Source organism: Narcine bancroftii, chromosome 6 (assembly GCF_036971445.1).
Source record: "Narcine bancroftii isolate sNarBan1 chromosome 6, sNarBan1.hap1, whole genome shotgun sequence".
Lineage (NCBI taxonomy): Eukaryota > Metazoa > Chordata > Chondrichthyes > Torpediniformes > Narcinidae > Narcine > Narcine bancroftii.
In genome coordinates this window covers 222,025,584-222,041,341 of record NC_091474.1, presented here as the reverse complement: position 1 = coordinate 222,041,341, position 15,758 = coordinate 222,025,584, and the positions used below count along the sequence as shown (strand labels likewise).

The 15,758-nt window shown below is 39.5% G+C and overlaps 1 protein-coding gene across 4 annotated transcripts in view; it reads right to left on the bottom strand.

The window, feature by feature from the left end:
• The window catches only part of LOC138737046 (uncharacterized), a 320,977-nt gene that overhangs the window by 46,653 nt on the left and 258,566 nt on the right, over window positions 1-15,758 (bottom strand). For all 4 annotated transcript variants that reach the window (XM_069887474.1, XM_069887475.1, XM_069887477.1 and 1 more), the window contains 3 exons: window positions 6,898-7,024; window positions 3,175-3,207; window positions 2,795-2,907 (listed from right to left, as the gene is read on the bottom strand). In XM_069887474.1, the coding sequence (XP_069743575.1) occupies window positions 2,795-2,907; window positions 3,175-3,207; window positions 6,898-7,024 (273 nt within the window). The remainder of the gene's footprint in view (window positions 1-2,794; window positions 2,908-3,174; window positions 3,208-6,897; window positions 7,025-15,758) is intronic.

Genomic DNA, 15,758 nt, shown 5'->3' with positions numbered 1-15,758 from the left:
AGACGCACAACAGACAATATTTGTAAATTTATTAACTTAATTCATGCAGTAGAAGGAAATAAAGCACCGGCAGTAGCAGTTGCTTTAGACGCAGAGAAGGCCTTCGACAGAGTAGAATGGAATTACTTGTTCAAAGTATTGCAAAAATTCAGTTTACCGGAGAAGTATATTAATTGGATTAAAGCATTATATGAGGGACCATTAGCGAAAGTGACAGTAAATGGACATGTATCAAAGCAATTTAACTTAAGCAGGTCAACGCGGCAGGGATGCCCACTATCACCATTATTGTTTGCGCTAGCTATAGAACCACTAGCAGAATCGATAAGAATAGATAATAATATAAAAGGAATAAAAATAAAAGACAGGGAATATAAAATCAGTCTATTTGCGGATGATGTGATAGTGTACTTAACAGAACCAGAACTATCAATAAAAGAACTATATAAGAAATTGAAGGAATATGGAGAAGTGTCGGGATACAAGATAAACGTAAATAAAAGTGAAGCAATGCCTATGAATAACGCGGATTTCTCAAAATTTAAGGAGGAATCCCCATTCAGATGGCAAATGCAGGCAATAAGATACCTAGGTGTGCAAATAAACAAAAATCTAGGCCAATTATATAAACTCAATTACAATCCACTAATGAAAAAATTACAGGACGATTTAGAGCATTGGAAAGAGCTACCACTAACACTGATAGGAAGGATAAACTGTATTAAAATGAACATTTTTCCAAGGATACTATACTTATTTCAGGCATTGCCAATACAACTGACAGAAAAATTCTTCAAAGAGTTAAAGAAAATAATAAGGAGATTTTTATGGAGAGGGGGGAAACCGAGGATAGCACTAGATAAATTAACAGAATGGTATAAACAAGGAGGCTTACAATTGCCAAACTTCAAAAATTATTATAGAGCCGCACAATTAAGGTACCTATCAGATTTTTATCAAACAAGGGAAAAACCAGACTGGACGAGACTAGAATTAGATAAAATAGGGGAAAAGATACCTGAACACATATTATATAAATGGGATGAAAAATTGGTACAACATAGAACTTCTCCAGTATTACACCATCTCCTCAATATATGGAAGAAGATTCATGTAGAAAGAAATAAAATAAATTATCAAATACCAAAACTAATATTGACGCAAAATAAGCTACTCCCTTTTACAATAGACAACCTTTCCTTTAGAAAATGGGAAAAAAAAGGGATTAAAAGAATAGAAAATTGTTTTTCAGGAAGTAGATTCTTATCCTTTGAACAAATGAGAGATAAGTACAATATAACTGGAGATACAGCGCTGGCATATTACCAACTGAGATCCTACTTGAAAGATAAATTAGGAAGCAATTTGAGTTTACCAGAGGGAAGTAACCTTGAATATGTGATTACAGATACAATGTTAATCAAAAGATTTATAACAAATATGTATATCAAACTGCAAGAAAAGGAGAATGAGGAAACAAATGGTAAAACTAAACAAAAATGGGAACAAGATTTAAATATAAAGATAAAAAAGGAAACATGGGAGAAATTATGTTCTGGAACGATGAGAAATACAATAAATACGAGGCTGCGTATGATACAATATAATTGGTTACACAGACTATACATTACACCGCAAAAGTTAAATAAATGGGACCCAACAGTATCTGATAGATGTTTTCGATGTAAAAAAGAAAGGGGAACAACAATTCATGCAATCTGGACATGTGAGAGAGTAGAAAAATTTTGGGATGATCTCAATCAGATATTAAATAAAATAACAGAAAACAATATACCAAAGAATCCAGAGATCTTTCTCCTAAGTAACATAAAAAGATGCACAAAAAAGATTTGTCAAGATAGCCCTAGCCGTAGCAAAAAAATGTATTATGTCAACCTGGAAATTGGAAGATAATTTGAAAATACGACAATGGTATATAGAAATGAATAAATGTATTCCATTAGAAAAAATAACATATAGTTTAAGAAATAATATTGAAATATTCGAACAAGTATGGGAGCCTTACATTAAATACAATAGCGAAAACCTACCGGGAACAAACATTACCTAAGTTGATGGAAGGAGAAGAAAAGAAAAGAATGGACTCAGTAGAATTTCTGGTGTATTTTTGTTGAATGACAACATTGTCTGACTGAATTAATGCAACCTAGATTGTATACCTAAAATGGATGAGAGGGGGGGGGGGGGTGGGGGGGGGTGGCTTGGGAGGAGGGAGGGGGGGGAGAAAAATTCACTGTAAATGTGTGGAAAAGAAAAAGTGTATATCATGGCTATTGTGATTTATGGTGTGAAAAATAAAAAATTTAAAAAAAAAAAATTGTACTGCAGTACGTTTTGAACATGGAACAGAACATTACAGCACAGGCCCTTCAGCCAATGTAAACCTATGTAAACCTACTCCACAACCATCTAATTTTTCCCAACTTCTCACCCATAACCTTCAATATTGTGTGTACTATACACAAAATCACAATAAACATTCTGCTGTAGATTCATTTACGGTATTCACTGAAAACTATCAAATAGGAGGAAGAAAAATTCTCTCATCATTCAATATTGTCTTGTTAACAGAGGGTCTTAACACAAGAATAAATAGAAGCAACATCCTTGCTAGACAGACTTGTTTTTCTCAATTATAATGATCCGGACTTTCTCATTTGCTAAATCAAAGTGTTAAATTTTAAAAACATTATGGCAGATTCTGATTAAAACATTTGTGGTTGCGATCACAAATAGCCCCGACATATTCATGATTCAGATCAATTCTGCTCACCTGCCAGAAAGAACTTCACAAGACTTGGGTGAAAAATCATCAGGAAATTTGACTGTATCCATATCGAAGATTTGCACACCGCCTTGAAATTTAGGCTCAGAAAACATTCTCACCTACCCAGGAAAGGTTCAACAGTATAAATGTCATGCAATATGATTGAAATAGAAATACAAAGCATATTCTGTGAAAAATTTACCGTTTCAATATCTCAGCAATTTTTAATTGCTTTAACCATAGATAACATGGACTATAAAAAATCTTACTGATTACAATTACATTTGTTCATATCCTAATTTCAAGTTACTCCATGCTCGAAAGAAGCCTCAGTAATTTGTTTGGCAAAACAAAAGTTAATGAAGGTAAATGATTTTGCACCATACCTTGAATTTCGACAGTTCATTATCCATTGCATCCTGAAATGAAAAGGCACGGCTTACTTGTAAACATTACAAAACTGTATATTGCTCTTCCAAAAAGCAACATCCACTCAGTAAACCTACCTGGTAAATTATTAGGGCTCCACGGTCAAAAACACAAGTGGAGATTGGTTAACACCTCCTCTTGTTAAAGGACCAAGCTAATATACAGAGTCTGCTCGTTTTAACATGAAATTCACAAGATTACAAATACTTGTTTCCCCCTTTAGCATCATTTCAAAAATCACTGCCGAGTGATCTCTCAAGTTGTTTTTAAGATGACAATGCTCAAGATTATATGCCCAAGACCCAACGCTGAGGGACTCTTCCATGGCACCTTTCTGCACGCCTCAAATGTCTGAATGGTTCATATTCAACGGAAAAAGCAGAATCTGCATGGTGTTCAAGAGCGTGGTCCAACAAAAGCAGTGTAAAAAAAAAAATAAAAAAAATAAAATAAAAAAAAAAATCAGGCTTCACAAAACTATGTTCAAACTATATACAACAGCGTGCAAAGACTAGCCAGGTCCGTGAATAGATCAAAGCCCAGAGAACCCAGGTCAAATTATGTGCTAGTTCAGGAGTTTCTGAAGACTGTCCGTGGCAGATCACCAAGTCCAGTTTGTGTGCTAGTGGAATCAGATGGCGAAGATCTTGCTGGGAAGCAGGAACTGCCCATTGCTCCAGGATACAGCTTTAGTGAAAGCCCTGCCAGGATCCTAAAGAAGCAGCTAATTGAGCAGGCCCTGAATGAGGAACAAAGTCAAGCTAAGAACAACCAGAAATACACCAATTATGATAAAGGGCAGATACTGTGAACAGAAATTCACTTTCCTTTCAAAAAAAAAAAAAATCCATCCTGTCAGCATCCTATTTGCTCAGTTGGGTAGCACTGTTCAGTCACCAGGTACATTGCTGCCCAGTTTACTTTATCTTACCTTTTCCATGCAACTCAAAATACAGTAAAAAAAAAACCCATTATCTGTAATTCAAGCAACTGGCTTGAATGCAACCAATAGAAAAAGCAGAAAATAAATACAAAAGTTTAAAATCAGTCTTCCCTAGTGGTTAGTTTGTCAATCTTGGCAGCATCTCAATCTCAATCTAGGCAAAAGGCAATCTCAAGCTTCCAGAAAATTCACTTATCCAGCATCTACCAATCCCCATAGGTGCCGGATACCAGAGGTTTTAATGAATACAGATCATTTTTTGGGTTTAGAGACGGTGACCTATTGGAGTGTCGTATGGATCTCAGTTTAATTGATTTGGATCAAGTACTAGAGATCCGAATTTGGTCAGGATACAATGCCTGGGGGTTGTCAAAGGAGGTAGAGAAGCTGAAGGAAGATATAGCTGAAGAAAGTGGATGATGTCATGAACAATTTGGTAGTAAGATCCTATTAAATCATGAGACTGACAGCATTACATGTTCAGAAGGACCTGGGTGTCCATGCAAATGTATTACTGAAAGTTAACACATGGGTCCTGCAAACAATTAGGCAAGTGGATGGCAAATTGGCCTTTATTGCAAAAAGATTTGAATTCAGGAATAAGAATTCCATACTTTGATTACATAAGGCCTGGATTGGACCACACCTGGAGTACTGGTCACACAGAATTGGCCTCCATCTAAAAGAACTGCACAGACAATTGAGGAAATGCAACAAAATTTCACCAGACTGACCTCTGGGACAGTAGTTTTGCTGTTCGAGGCATTAAGGAAACAGCATATTTTAGAAGCATGGGATGTGATCTCATGGAAACAAAAATCTTAAAGGAATTGACGGGATAAATGCAGGGAACATCTAAATAATTTGTTCTTTATTATCCTTCCTATTTATTAATGACTTGGAAGATAATTGTGGTGATCTGATTAGTAAACTTTCAGATGAAAACAAAATTCGTGGTGTGGTGGTCAGTGAGGAACATGACAATTGGATTTAGATCAACTGAAGTGAGCAAAGGATGATGGTAGCAAATTAGACAAGTGGAGCAAGAGGAGGTAGTAGAAAGAGACAAAGTTTAAAAGACATTGGACGGTCATGGATAGAAAGATTTAGAAGTATTTGGAGCAAAAGCAGGAAAATACAATTAGTGTAGGTTGGACATCTCAGTTAACAAGTTGGGACAATGAGTCTGTTTCCATATTGTATACCTCTATACATCCACAGTTCATCAGGCTGGAGTGTCTAAACACAGGAATTGCAGTTTCAAAATAAGGGGGTGGCATTTCATGCAAGTCTTGCTCAAATTCAGAACTTCAACTAACCATTTCCTGTAATACTACCCACATTACCTGTCCACACATCTGCAGTTCAAGGTACAGCCTCGTCAGTAACTGAAGGACACACGAAAAGACAAAACTAGTCAAAAAGGTCATTCTCAACCTCAAGTGATTGCTGCCTTCAGCAACCAAGGCTTCCTGATGCTGCATTTGGTCAAAAGCTGGACGTATACAAAAATGTACTTCCCTCAACCTCTGGAGTTCAGTCATTTCATCGGTGTTCAAGACAGTACTATAGTCTGGAGATAGTAGTGGTCGACATGACTTAAGAATTCTGCTGATGACATATCCCAAGATAGATGATGAGGAAATAATTTGCCTGTTCAATTTGACCTGATATTTTTATCAAAAGAAAAAAAATGCTTGGATATCTTCCATAGTGTCAAACAGATACTGGCCTGGCCACTGTACTGGAACAGAGCCAAATATAGGTCTTAGGAGGCTGAAAGTATTGTTTTTCCCATTCACTTCTGAAGTGAACAAATTCTTTAGACCTGACCTTTGAACTCATGTGCTCGACTTCCCATCCCCTACAATCTCCTCTTCCCATTCGGTGACTGAATTTTTAAATATTCCAAGTGTACTCCTCCCTCCCAGATATCCCCATAAATGCTTTTGCTCCAAAACCCCTCCTTGGAACCGGGCCAGCAACATGCTGACACTTTAAGGTGACTTTTATCTGACTGAGAAAAGGTAGAAATTAACATTTTCTGAAAGTAGGTTAGGATAGCAAGTTCAGGGTCACTTTCTTGCCTTTTAATTAACCAAATTTAAATGTTAAATCTCCCAAAGTTATTGATACAAATTTCAGCATCATGCTCCATTATTATCCTCCCAGAACTTGGAACACCTATGGCCTACAAACATTTTTTTTTTTAAAAACTAACCCTCTAGTATTTCCTTTCGCTTGGCCCCATTTACAAAATTTCCTTTCAGTAAGTGGCATTTTGACATTAAAACAGCAGAACAAAACTTGTCACAACTATGTTTTTTGTAAAAGACATTTCTCCCATTTCCATTGAGGTTAGGTGAGATACAAGCCAGAAAACATGAGTTAAGGGTGAAAGGGGAGAAGCTTAGGGGGAACATTAGGGGGCATTTCTTTACACAGCGAGTAGTGGGAGTATGGATCAAGTTGCCATTTACTTCTACCAGCTGAAGTGGTGAATACAGGCTCAATTTTAACATTTAAGAAAAATTTGGTCAGCTACGTGGATGGGAGGGGTATGGGCTAGGTGCGGGACGGTGGGACTAGGCAGAAGAATAATTCAGCACAGACTAGAAGGGATAAAGGGCTGTAATATTCCATGGTTCGATGCTCTATAGGTACCTTCAGCTATAGCTCAGTCTGTTCAGCTTTTAGACCAAATTTACATATGCAAGAAGTCATTTTAAACACTCACCAATAGAACTGGTTGAAGTGAAGCAATGGTATAGTTTGTTGCTCCCCAGTCTTCAAATGTACTGTATAGCCCCTTCTCCAAAATGTATTGTTCTCCTCTGAAATCGGTGTTACCATATGCAACCCAGCTACAGATAAAGTTGAGAACAGGCTTATTACTTTTACTGAGCATTCAAGAACTATTGAGTATCAAGTAACTTAAGATTTCAACACTGGAAAAGCACATTATTGAAAGAACAGTGTACTGCAACAATCAGCTGAGGCATCTATATTGGCACCCGAAGATTTTGCAACATCACCTTACCAAATATGGTTACCCAGTCTACCCTGCCATTTTTTTTTCTAGGAATCTAAACCTACTTTTTGGTTAGAAAACATGAAAATCTGCAGACACTGTGATTGAAGTGAAAACACAATACTGGAGAAACTCAGCAGGTCCAACAGTGTCCTTTATAAAGAAAAAGATACATAACCAATGTTTTGGGCTTGAGCCCTTCATCAAGGTACGTATTCTCCATGTCCTTAACAAATACTATTCCAGCCATTCCTCCAGTCAATTGCAAAATTCATTTTAAAAACAAAGAAATTGCAGAGAATGTCACACTTTAAAAAAAATAATTCATTTGTGGCACGTGGATGTTATGAACAAGACCAGAATGTATTGATAGTTTCTCATGAGGCTTAGCCCTCCAGTTTGCTGGCCCATTTCATGGGACAAATAAAAATCACATATTTCTGATTCTAGTAGTCACTCATAGCCAGACCAGGTAAGATTGACATTATAACGAAGGTTATCAGCATACCAGATGCATATGGGGAGATTTGATAGAGGTATTTAAAATTATGATGGGAATAGACACCGTAAATGTAAATAGGCTTTTTCCAATGAGAGTAGAAGAGATACAAACCAGAGGACAAGGGTTAAGAGTGAAAGGGGAAAGGTTTAAGGGAAACTTCACACAGAGTGGTGGGAGTGTGGAAAGAGCTGCCAGCTGAGGTGGTGAATGTGGGCTCAATTTTAACATTTAAGAAGAATTTGGACAAGTTCATGGATGGGACAGAGATGGAGGACTATGGACTGGGTGCAAATCAGTGGGATGAGGCAAAAAAATGGTCCAGCATACACTAGAAGGGCCAAAGGGGCCTGTTTCCATGCCTATAGTATTCAATGGTTTGAAACAGTGTTATGGCAGCACTAAAACTCCCAGAAGGCATTGAACCAGCCATATGACATCAGTGCACGATGATGTCAACGCGGGCCGAGCGCATGATTCTGGACTTTAAAAGGTTGTGGGGGTGATGATGAGTAAATCTGTTTGATTCACTCGAGAAACGCCTTGTGGTTATTTCATTGTGTCCACTGCGATTCCAGTGGCCACAATTGGTGACCTCGACGAGTCCAAAAATGTATTTTTGGACAAACACGGACTCTATGGCTGTTGCTGTGAAGCTACCACCTTTCTCGACAGCTGAGCCCGAACTGTGGTTCCAACAGGCTGAGGCACAATTTCGCTTTCACAAAGTCAAATTGGACACCACTCGTTATTACCATCTCATCAGTGCCCTGGACCAGGCCATCGCTAAGAGGGTTGGCGACTTCCTACGGGATCCACCACATACCAGCAAGTATGAGGCTTTAAAAGCACTTTCATTACGTGTATATTATATGTCCTGTAGGGAAAGGGCAGCCAAATTACTTCATCTCAATGGGTTGGGAGACTGCGTACCTTCCTGGCAGCGGGCGAAAGGCCCAATATGTTATTTGAACAGCTCTTTATTGAGTTAATGCCAGTCGATATTAGGCTCTTGTTATCCAAGTGTTCATTTGAAGATCCAAGGGCTGAAATGGCGGAGGCAGACATTCTATGGCTGGCTAAAAAGCACAGCAAGGAAAGACAAGTCTGCACAACCAACTCCTCCGATATTGACATTGTCACACTCTATTGCACTTAGCACATCACTCCCTACAAGCAGGCAGTGCCCCAAGACAATCAAGCAGCCTGTGGACACCTCATCTTGGTGTTATTACCACAGGCGTTGGGGAGTAAATGCCCACAAGTGTCTTCCATCATGCCTGTTTGTGGGAAGTGCCCAGGCCAACCGCTGGTAAAGGTGGCAGTGGTTGGCAAGATATCTACATGCTTACTTCACGTATGGGACCAGTTGTCTGAACGAAAATTTCTGGTGGACCTGGGTTTAGAAGTTAGTGTATTTCCACCCACCGGTTTTGACACACGACATCCTACCACAGACCTGGAACTACGAGCAGTTAACAGTTCCAACATTCTGACCTTTGGCGCCAGGAAGATGAATATCAAGTTCAAGAATTATCTCTACACTTGCCCATTTATTATAGCAGCAGTATCCCGATCTTTGCTTGGAGTAGATTTTCTTCAAGCTCATTCATTCCTTATCGACTTAAAAGGGTGTCGGCCACAGGTTCTATGATGCTCATCCACGCGAAATAGCCTCCTACTCTTTCACGTGCCGGTTCTGCTGTTTTTCAACTTTACACTATTTGGAGCATTTTGCTTTGAGTTTTTAAATTAATACATTTTAGCAGAAAACTCATAGCATACTATTAGCTAAAATATTCTGAAATGCAAGCATCAAAAGCTGGAAAAATGCAAAATATTTCACAAAAGAAATGTAACCTTAGTAATAACTTGAGCAATCTAACCACAATTTTGCTCAGAATCAACACCATCAAAAATATTGATTAATTCATCATTCATGTAATTATAGGTTTGAAATACAATACACAAAATGTTTTTCCATAATTGAATATGAGAGATTATATTCATGCCTTAAATGCACTAAGATACAGGTATTCTCCGACTTGCAACCTCCATTCATCCACACATAGAAAATAGGTGCAGGAGTAGGCCATTTGGCCCCTCAAGCCTACACCGCCATTCATTATGATCATGGCTGATCAGTACCCAGTTCCTGCTTTTTCCCCATATCCCCTAATCCCCTTGGCCAGAAGAGCCAAATCTAACCTACACTTAAAATATTGACAGGGAACCAGCCTCAACTACTTCCCATGGCAAAGAATTCCACACATTTACCATTGTCTGAGAGAAGAAATTTTTCCTCATCTCAGTCCTAAAAAACTTCCCCCTTATCCTTAAACTATGGCCCCTGGTTCTGGTTTTTCACAGCATTGGAAACAACCTTCCTGCGTCTAGTCTGTCTAAACCCTTAAGAATTTTATAAGTTTCTATAAGATCCCCCTCAATCTTCTAAATTCCAGAGAATACAAGCCTAGTCTATCCAACCTTTCTTCATATGTGAGTCCCTCCATCTCCGGTTTCAGCCTAGTGAACCTTCTCTGCACCCCCTCCAAGGCAAGGATATTCTTCCTCAGAAAAGGCGACCAAAACTGCACACAGTACTCAAGGTGTGGTCTTACCAAGGCCCTGTCCAGCTACAGCAGGATCTCCCTACTCCTGGACTCAAATCCCCTCACTATGATCGCCAACATACCATTTGCCCTCCTCAGCGCCTGCTGCACCTGCACGTCCACTTTCAACGACTGATGCACAGCAATACCCAAGTCTTGTTGCATCTCCCCTTTTCCTAAACATACCATTTAAATAATAATCCTCTTTCCTGTTCTTGCCTCCAAAGTGAATAACTTTGCATTTATCCACAATATACTGCATCTGCCACGTCCTGGCCCACTCATCTAACTTGTCCAAATCACCTTGCACTCTCCTAGCATCCTCCACACAGCTAACCCTGCCACCCAACTTCATATCGTCTACAAATTTCAAGATACTACTATCTATTCCCACATCTAAGTTGTTGATATATATCGTAAACAACTGCGGCTCCAGCACTGAGCCCTGCGGTACCCCACTAGTCACTGGCTGCCATTCTGAAAAGAACCCATTTATTCCTACTCTTTGCTTCCTGTCCCTCAACCAATTCTCTATCCACCTTAATACCATACCTCTTATACCATGGTCTTTAAGTTTATACGCTAGTCTTTTGTGCAAAACCTCATCAAACGCCTTAAACTCTATTAGATTCGGCAGACATGATTTCCCCTTCACAAAACCATGCCCAAAATTTGTTTAAAAAAAAAATAAAAAATATAAAACTTACACAGATTATGTTGTATTTGACAAACTATAACAGGGATACATGGCACGTAGGAGCCAAAATGTGCATAATTACCTTGTTAGTCGGCATCCCAGGATCTGGATTCCTGTGCACATATGCAAATCTTCACTTGATGCATGCACGGTGGGTTCACGTATTGGAGTTCCACGTGCGCGAGAGTTAAGGGTGAAAATTCAGTATCATTTAGGCGCTTAACTCTCATGCATGTGCCAATCAAACTCCGCACATGCTCCAATCGAAGACTCGCGCATGCGCACAGGAATCACGATGGTCGTGCCCAGCCTACTGTTGTGAGTGAGGAAACAGTTTTGATAGGTCTCAAAGGCAAGGACTTTGAACACAGTTTCAATGTAAGGAAGGATTTTATTTACAGAAGGCAACAGATGCAGAGCACACACACACACACACACACACACACAATGAACTGATACTTAAAACGATCAAGGAAAAATCACTACAATGCCCCACCACCCCTCGACTCAGTGCAGGCACGACTATGCTACAAGGGACACTAATTAAACGCTCCCAACCCTTTTAACAGTGCACATCTTACCAACAGTTTCTCCAGCACCCTTCCACATTTCTAGGCCTGGAATGAAGAAGGGTGGTCCCAAGCTGGCAAAAGAGGGAGAACAAAGAGCACATGGCACCTTTATAGTGCTGGAGGGACAAGCCCACATCATTTACTGGAGCCAATAGCTTAGTGGCAGGAGAGTTAATCTAATTACAACAGCCAGTGGCCCAAGGCCAAGTATAGGCAGGCTAGAGAGTTGAGTCCAGGTAATTTACATGTTGCCAACAGCAAGGTGTGCACTAATAGATGGGGCGGAACCAAACCTTGATTGGCCTTTGACTAGATAGGGGGAAGTGCTGTCACATGACAGCCAAAGCCCTTCCCATTACACCTACAGACCCCGGGATCCCAACTAACAAGGTAAGCAAAGCATGGACCAAAATGTGGAAAGATTCGCCAAGGTTGATAGACAAATTCAGGAAGCTTTAAGTTGTTATCGTCAAATCTACGACGAAGAAAAGATTTGATTAAAAAGTTTGCTTTAAGGCTTTGGTACTCCACACGCACAATTCCGACTGACGTCCATTTCGAGATACGACTGATCATTTTGTCCCAATTATGGTCGTAAACTGGGGAGTAACTATATTAGTGTTTGTGCAGGTGGCCATACCTAAAAGAAGATAATCATAGGGTGTCAATCACTCACACACACACACACACACACACACACACACACACACACACACACACACACACACACACACAGTAAATGAAAATTTTGCATCCTACATTTGGAACACAAGCTGAAATAATAATAAAGTTACTGATAAATTGACAGTCAATTTGATTCCACGTATTGTCAGAACTGTAATTTGCACTTTAATAGGGAATTCCAACTTCACGTCCAATCACCAAAATCAAAGCAACATTTCTGAAGTAGTCTAATAACCTACCAACTGTGTAATATACCACATCTACTAGCTTGAAGGCAAGTCCATGACATCTATAGATACCTATATAAACATTTAATAAAGCAAACCACATTATTTGTCCAAAGTAAGTCACCCAACAAATATTTTAAACTGTTTGCTCTTTTCCTCCATAAAAAAAACCAAAAGAAAATGAAACAGTAATATGACTTTTAACAGCTCTTTTCACTTTTCCCGATATATCCAACTCTGGTAGTTTACAATATCTCTTCAAATTAAACAGCCAAGAACCTTGTGCGAAGAATACTAGAAACAAAATTTTGGATTGTTTGTGACTGTGTTGAAAGCTCTTTCTTGTCTAGTTTCAAAGAGTCAGGGATACAGCACAGAAACAGACTTTCCATTCCAACCACTAGTAACTCCTATCCTTCATTAGTTCCACTTATTTTTTTAAAATTCTCATTCACTCCCTCGATTCTATCAATCACCTAAACAGTTGGGACAATTTACAGTAGCCAATTTATCTAAAATCTTGCAAGTTTTTGAGAGAAGAAACTAGAGCAACCAGAGAAAATCCACGTTGTCACAGAGAGAACATGCAAAACTCTGCACAGAGAGTAACTGAGATCAGGTCTGAACCCAGGTGTCTGGCACTTTGAGGCAGTAGTCTAACCAACTGTGACACAAATTCCTGATTTATGCCCAACCCCAAATTTAGTACAAATACTGTAAAACTTTGGCAAGTTTTAATTCAATGCAAGTCTGCAATTGCTACATGAACACAAATCAACAAGGGAGAAGAGGATTTAGAAAAACAACCAGCCCTTGACAAAAATGCCCACAATGGGATCCTCAAAAATATGGATCCTATCACCTAGTAAACTGTACTAACAACACATGACTACATTGACCAGCTCTCAATGAAGGTAGATGTCCATTAGGAAATACACCATGATCTTCAGTCCACCAACACAATCTTTTGACAAGCACAATCTACTGAAGGAACTAGGTGGGTTGAGCAGCATCAGCGGGAAAAGAGAACAGTCGCCATTTCATGCTGAAACCATGTTGAAGGGCTTTGGTGCAAAACAGTATTTTTCTCCCACTGATGCATCTTGACCTGCTGAGTCCCTCCAGCAGATGATGTTTCATAAAAATATTTTGTTTTTAATTTTCCATCAATAAACAAGGAGATAACTTCACTGAATGTGACAAAATATATCAATATCTTCCAGCAATCTACATACATTTGGTACTTCTCCCCCTCCCATTCCCATAGCCTCTCCCCCCCACCACCAAAAGAAAAACAAGGGAAAGAAAGAAAATGAAAAAAGGGAGAGGCTGGATGTGGTGTTGGCACTTCCAGTAAGTGTCCACAGAGGCTGTGAAGCCATCCCCGTATATAATTACTTTCATTAATCCATCTATTGGTAGACCTCGAGGTCTTTTAAAAATCAGGGCATGGCTACAGCTGTGCTCCCATGTACTTCAGGTATTTTAACAAGGGTGCTATGTCGGTTTTTAAGGTTATGTGCAAAAGATGGTGTCTTCTTCAAATTCCAACATTTAAGGTCTCCCATGCAACTCCAGAACCACCTTCTTTTTGAAGAGAATCAAATCTGAAGATCAAGAGGCCTAATGAGCACAAACCACGTGATCTGCAGGCAAAAGCAAACCTCTTGGTTTCCCTAATTATGGAGTTTAGGGAAACTCGAATTACCCAGCATGTTTAGGTTTTTGGTGGTGCCAAACAAGGAGATTTTCCAGAGTATTGCATGTTGTTCTAAAAATAATCCATCATGAACTTAATTTGCTTCTTTAAATGTTACACGGTACAATAATAAATATTTACAGTGAAAGGGGACACAAGAAGAAAGGCCCTGATAAGATGGAATCAGATTCAGACAAGTTTGAAGGGAGTTTAATCAGAGGAATTGTGGCCCTGGACAGGGAGCTCACGAACAGTAAGTGGAAGGGAGCAGAAAAGAAACTTGGCACAGGGTCCCTAGTGAGTGGATAGGGAGAATAGAAATTGTAAATCTTGTGAGAAGGGAGTGAGGGAACTTGCATTCCATTGCCTAGGAAGGGTGCACAGGAACTGAGAGTACAAAGGGAGTGTAGGAATGGGGGTTCCAGTAAGTAGGAAGGGAGAGCAGTAATTGGGGCCTCAGCAGGTGGATAGGGAGAATTGGACACCATGGAAAGAGTGCATGAAATCAGAGGTCCCAGTGAGTGGAAAGACATTGCAGTATCTGAGGAACCCAAAGAGCAGAATGAAAGCATAGCACTCGCTGCTCATAGATTGCCATTGTGGCCTTTTCAAAAAGCACCAGTTTGGACAGCTGCTCCTGTCCATTTGGCCCTTATTCTTTTCACCACAGCCTGGGATTTCAGGGGGCAAGTCAAATGCCGAACCTTCAGGAATTCAAAATGATCAGGTAGCAGATCATCAGGCCAACAATGAACAGTCAGCATTGATGGGCAGACCATATTTCTCACATACTAGTGTAATACTCCTAAAACACTTTATTCAAGCTCAGTCATGCCAAAATATGACCAAAAAGAGAGCAAAAGTTTTGAGAATTTTCTCAAAGACTCAGACATGATCTCTCGAATGGAGAAAAAGCATTCAGAATGCTTAAGCAGTCCATTCATAAAGAGCACAAAGAAACCCAGCATAAACAGAGTAAAAGCAGGCCACCTCTGCGGAGTCTGCAGGTCACGCATGAGCTTCATCAGCCAGCTCTGAACCTACTGAATGAAAGCAAGTCATCCTTGATCTTGTGGGAGTAGCAGGAACATGATACATTGTCTATAGGATGACAAAGACCATTTTATTCTGTCCCTAAAATGTTCTCCTCCCTCTTTCATCACTATGCATTACAAAATAAACTGCACAATACTGAACACCTTTATAGTGTAATCAGGAGATCCATTATTCTCCGCTATATTATGATAGTGTGAGAGTATATAGATTTTGGGACATAAATTGGGAAAGGTTTGTTAGAGTAGGTCACATAAAACAAATCTCATTTGAAATACTGGAGTCCTGCTAATGCTAGACCTATCGGCTTCTCACTCCTTTTTCAAGAGCTTTGAAGAGTGCTCAGGAGACTTCACTAATGGATTATTGTTTACCAAAGGCAACAGATAAGAGAGAAGGCTGGAGCCACTCTTGTCTGGAAGGAGAGCTTGCTGTTTAAGAGGATCATGTGGTTTTTCAAGGAGAGAGAGAGAGAGAGAGAGAGAGAGAGAGAGAGAGATCACTTATAGAGTTCTATAGCCAGC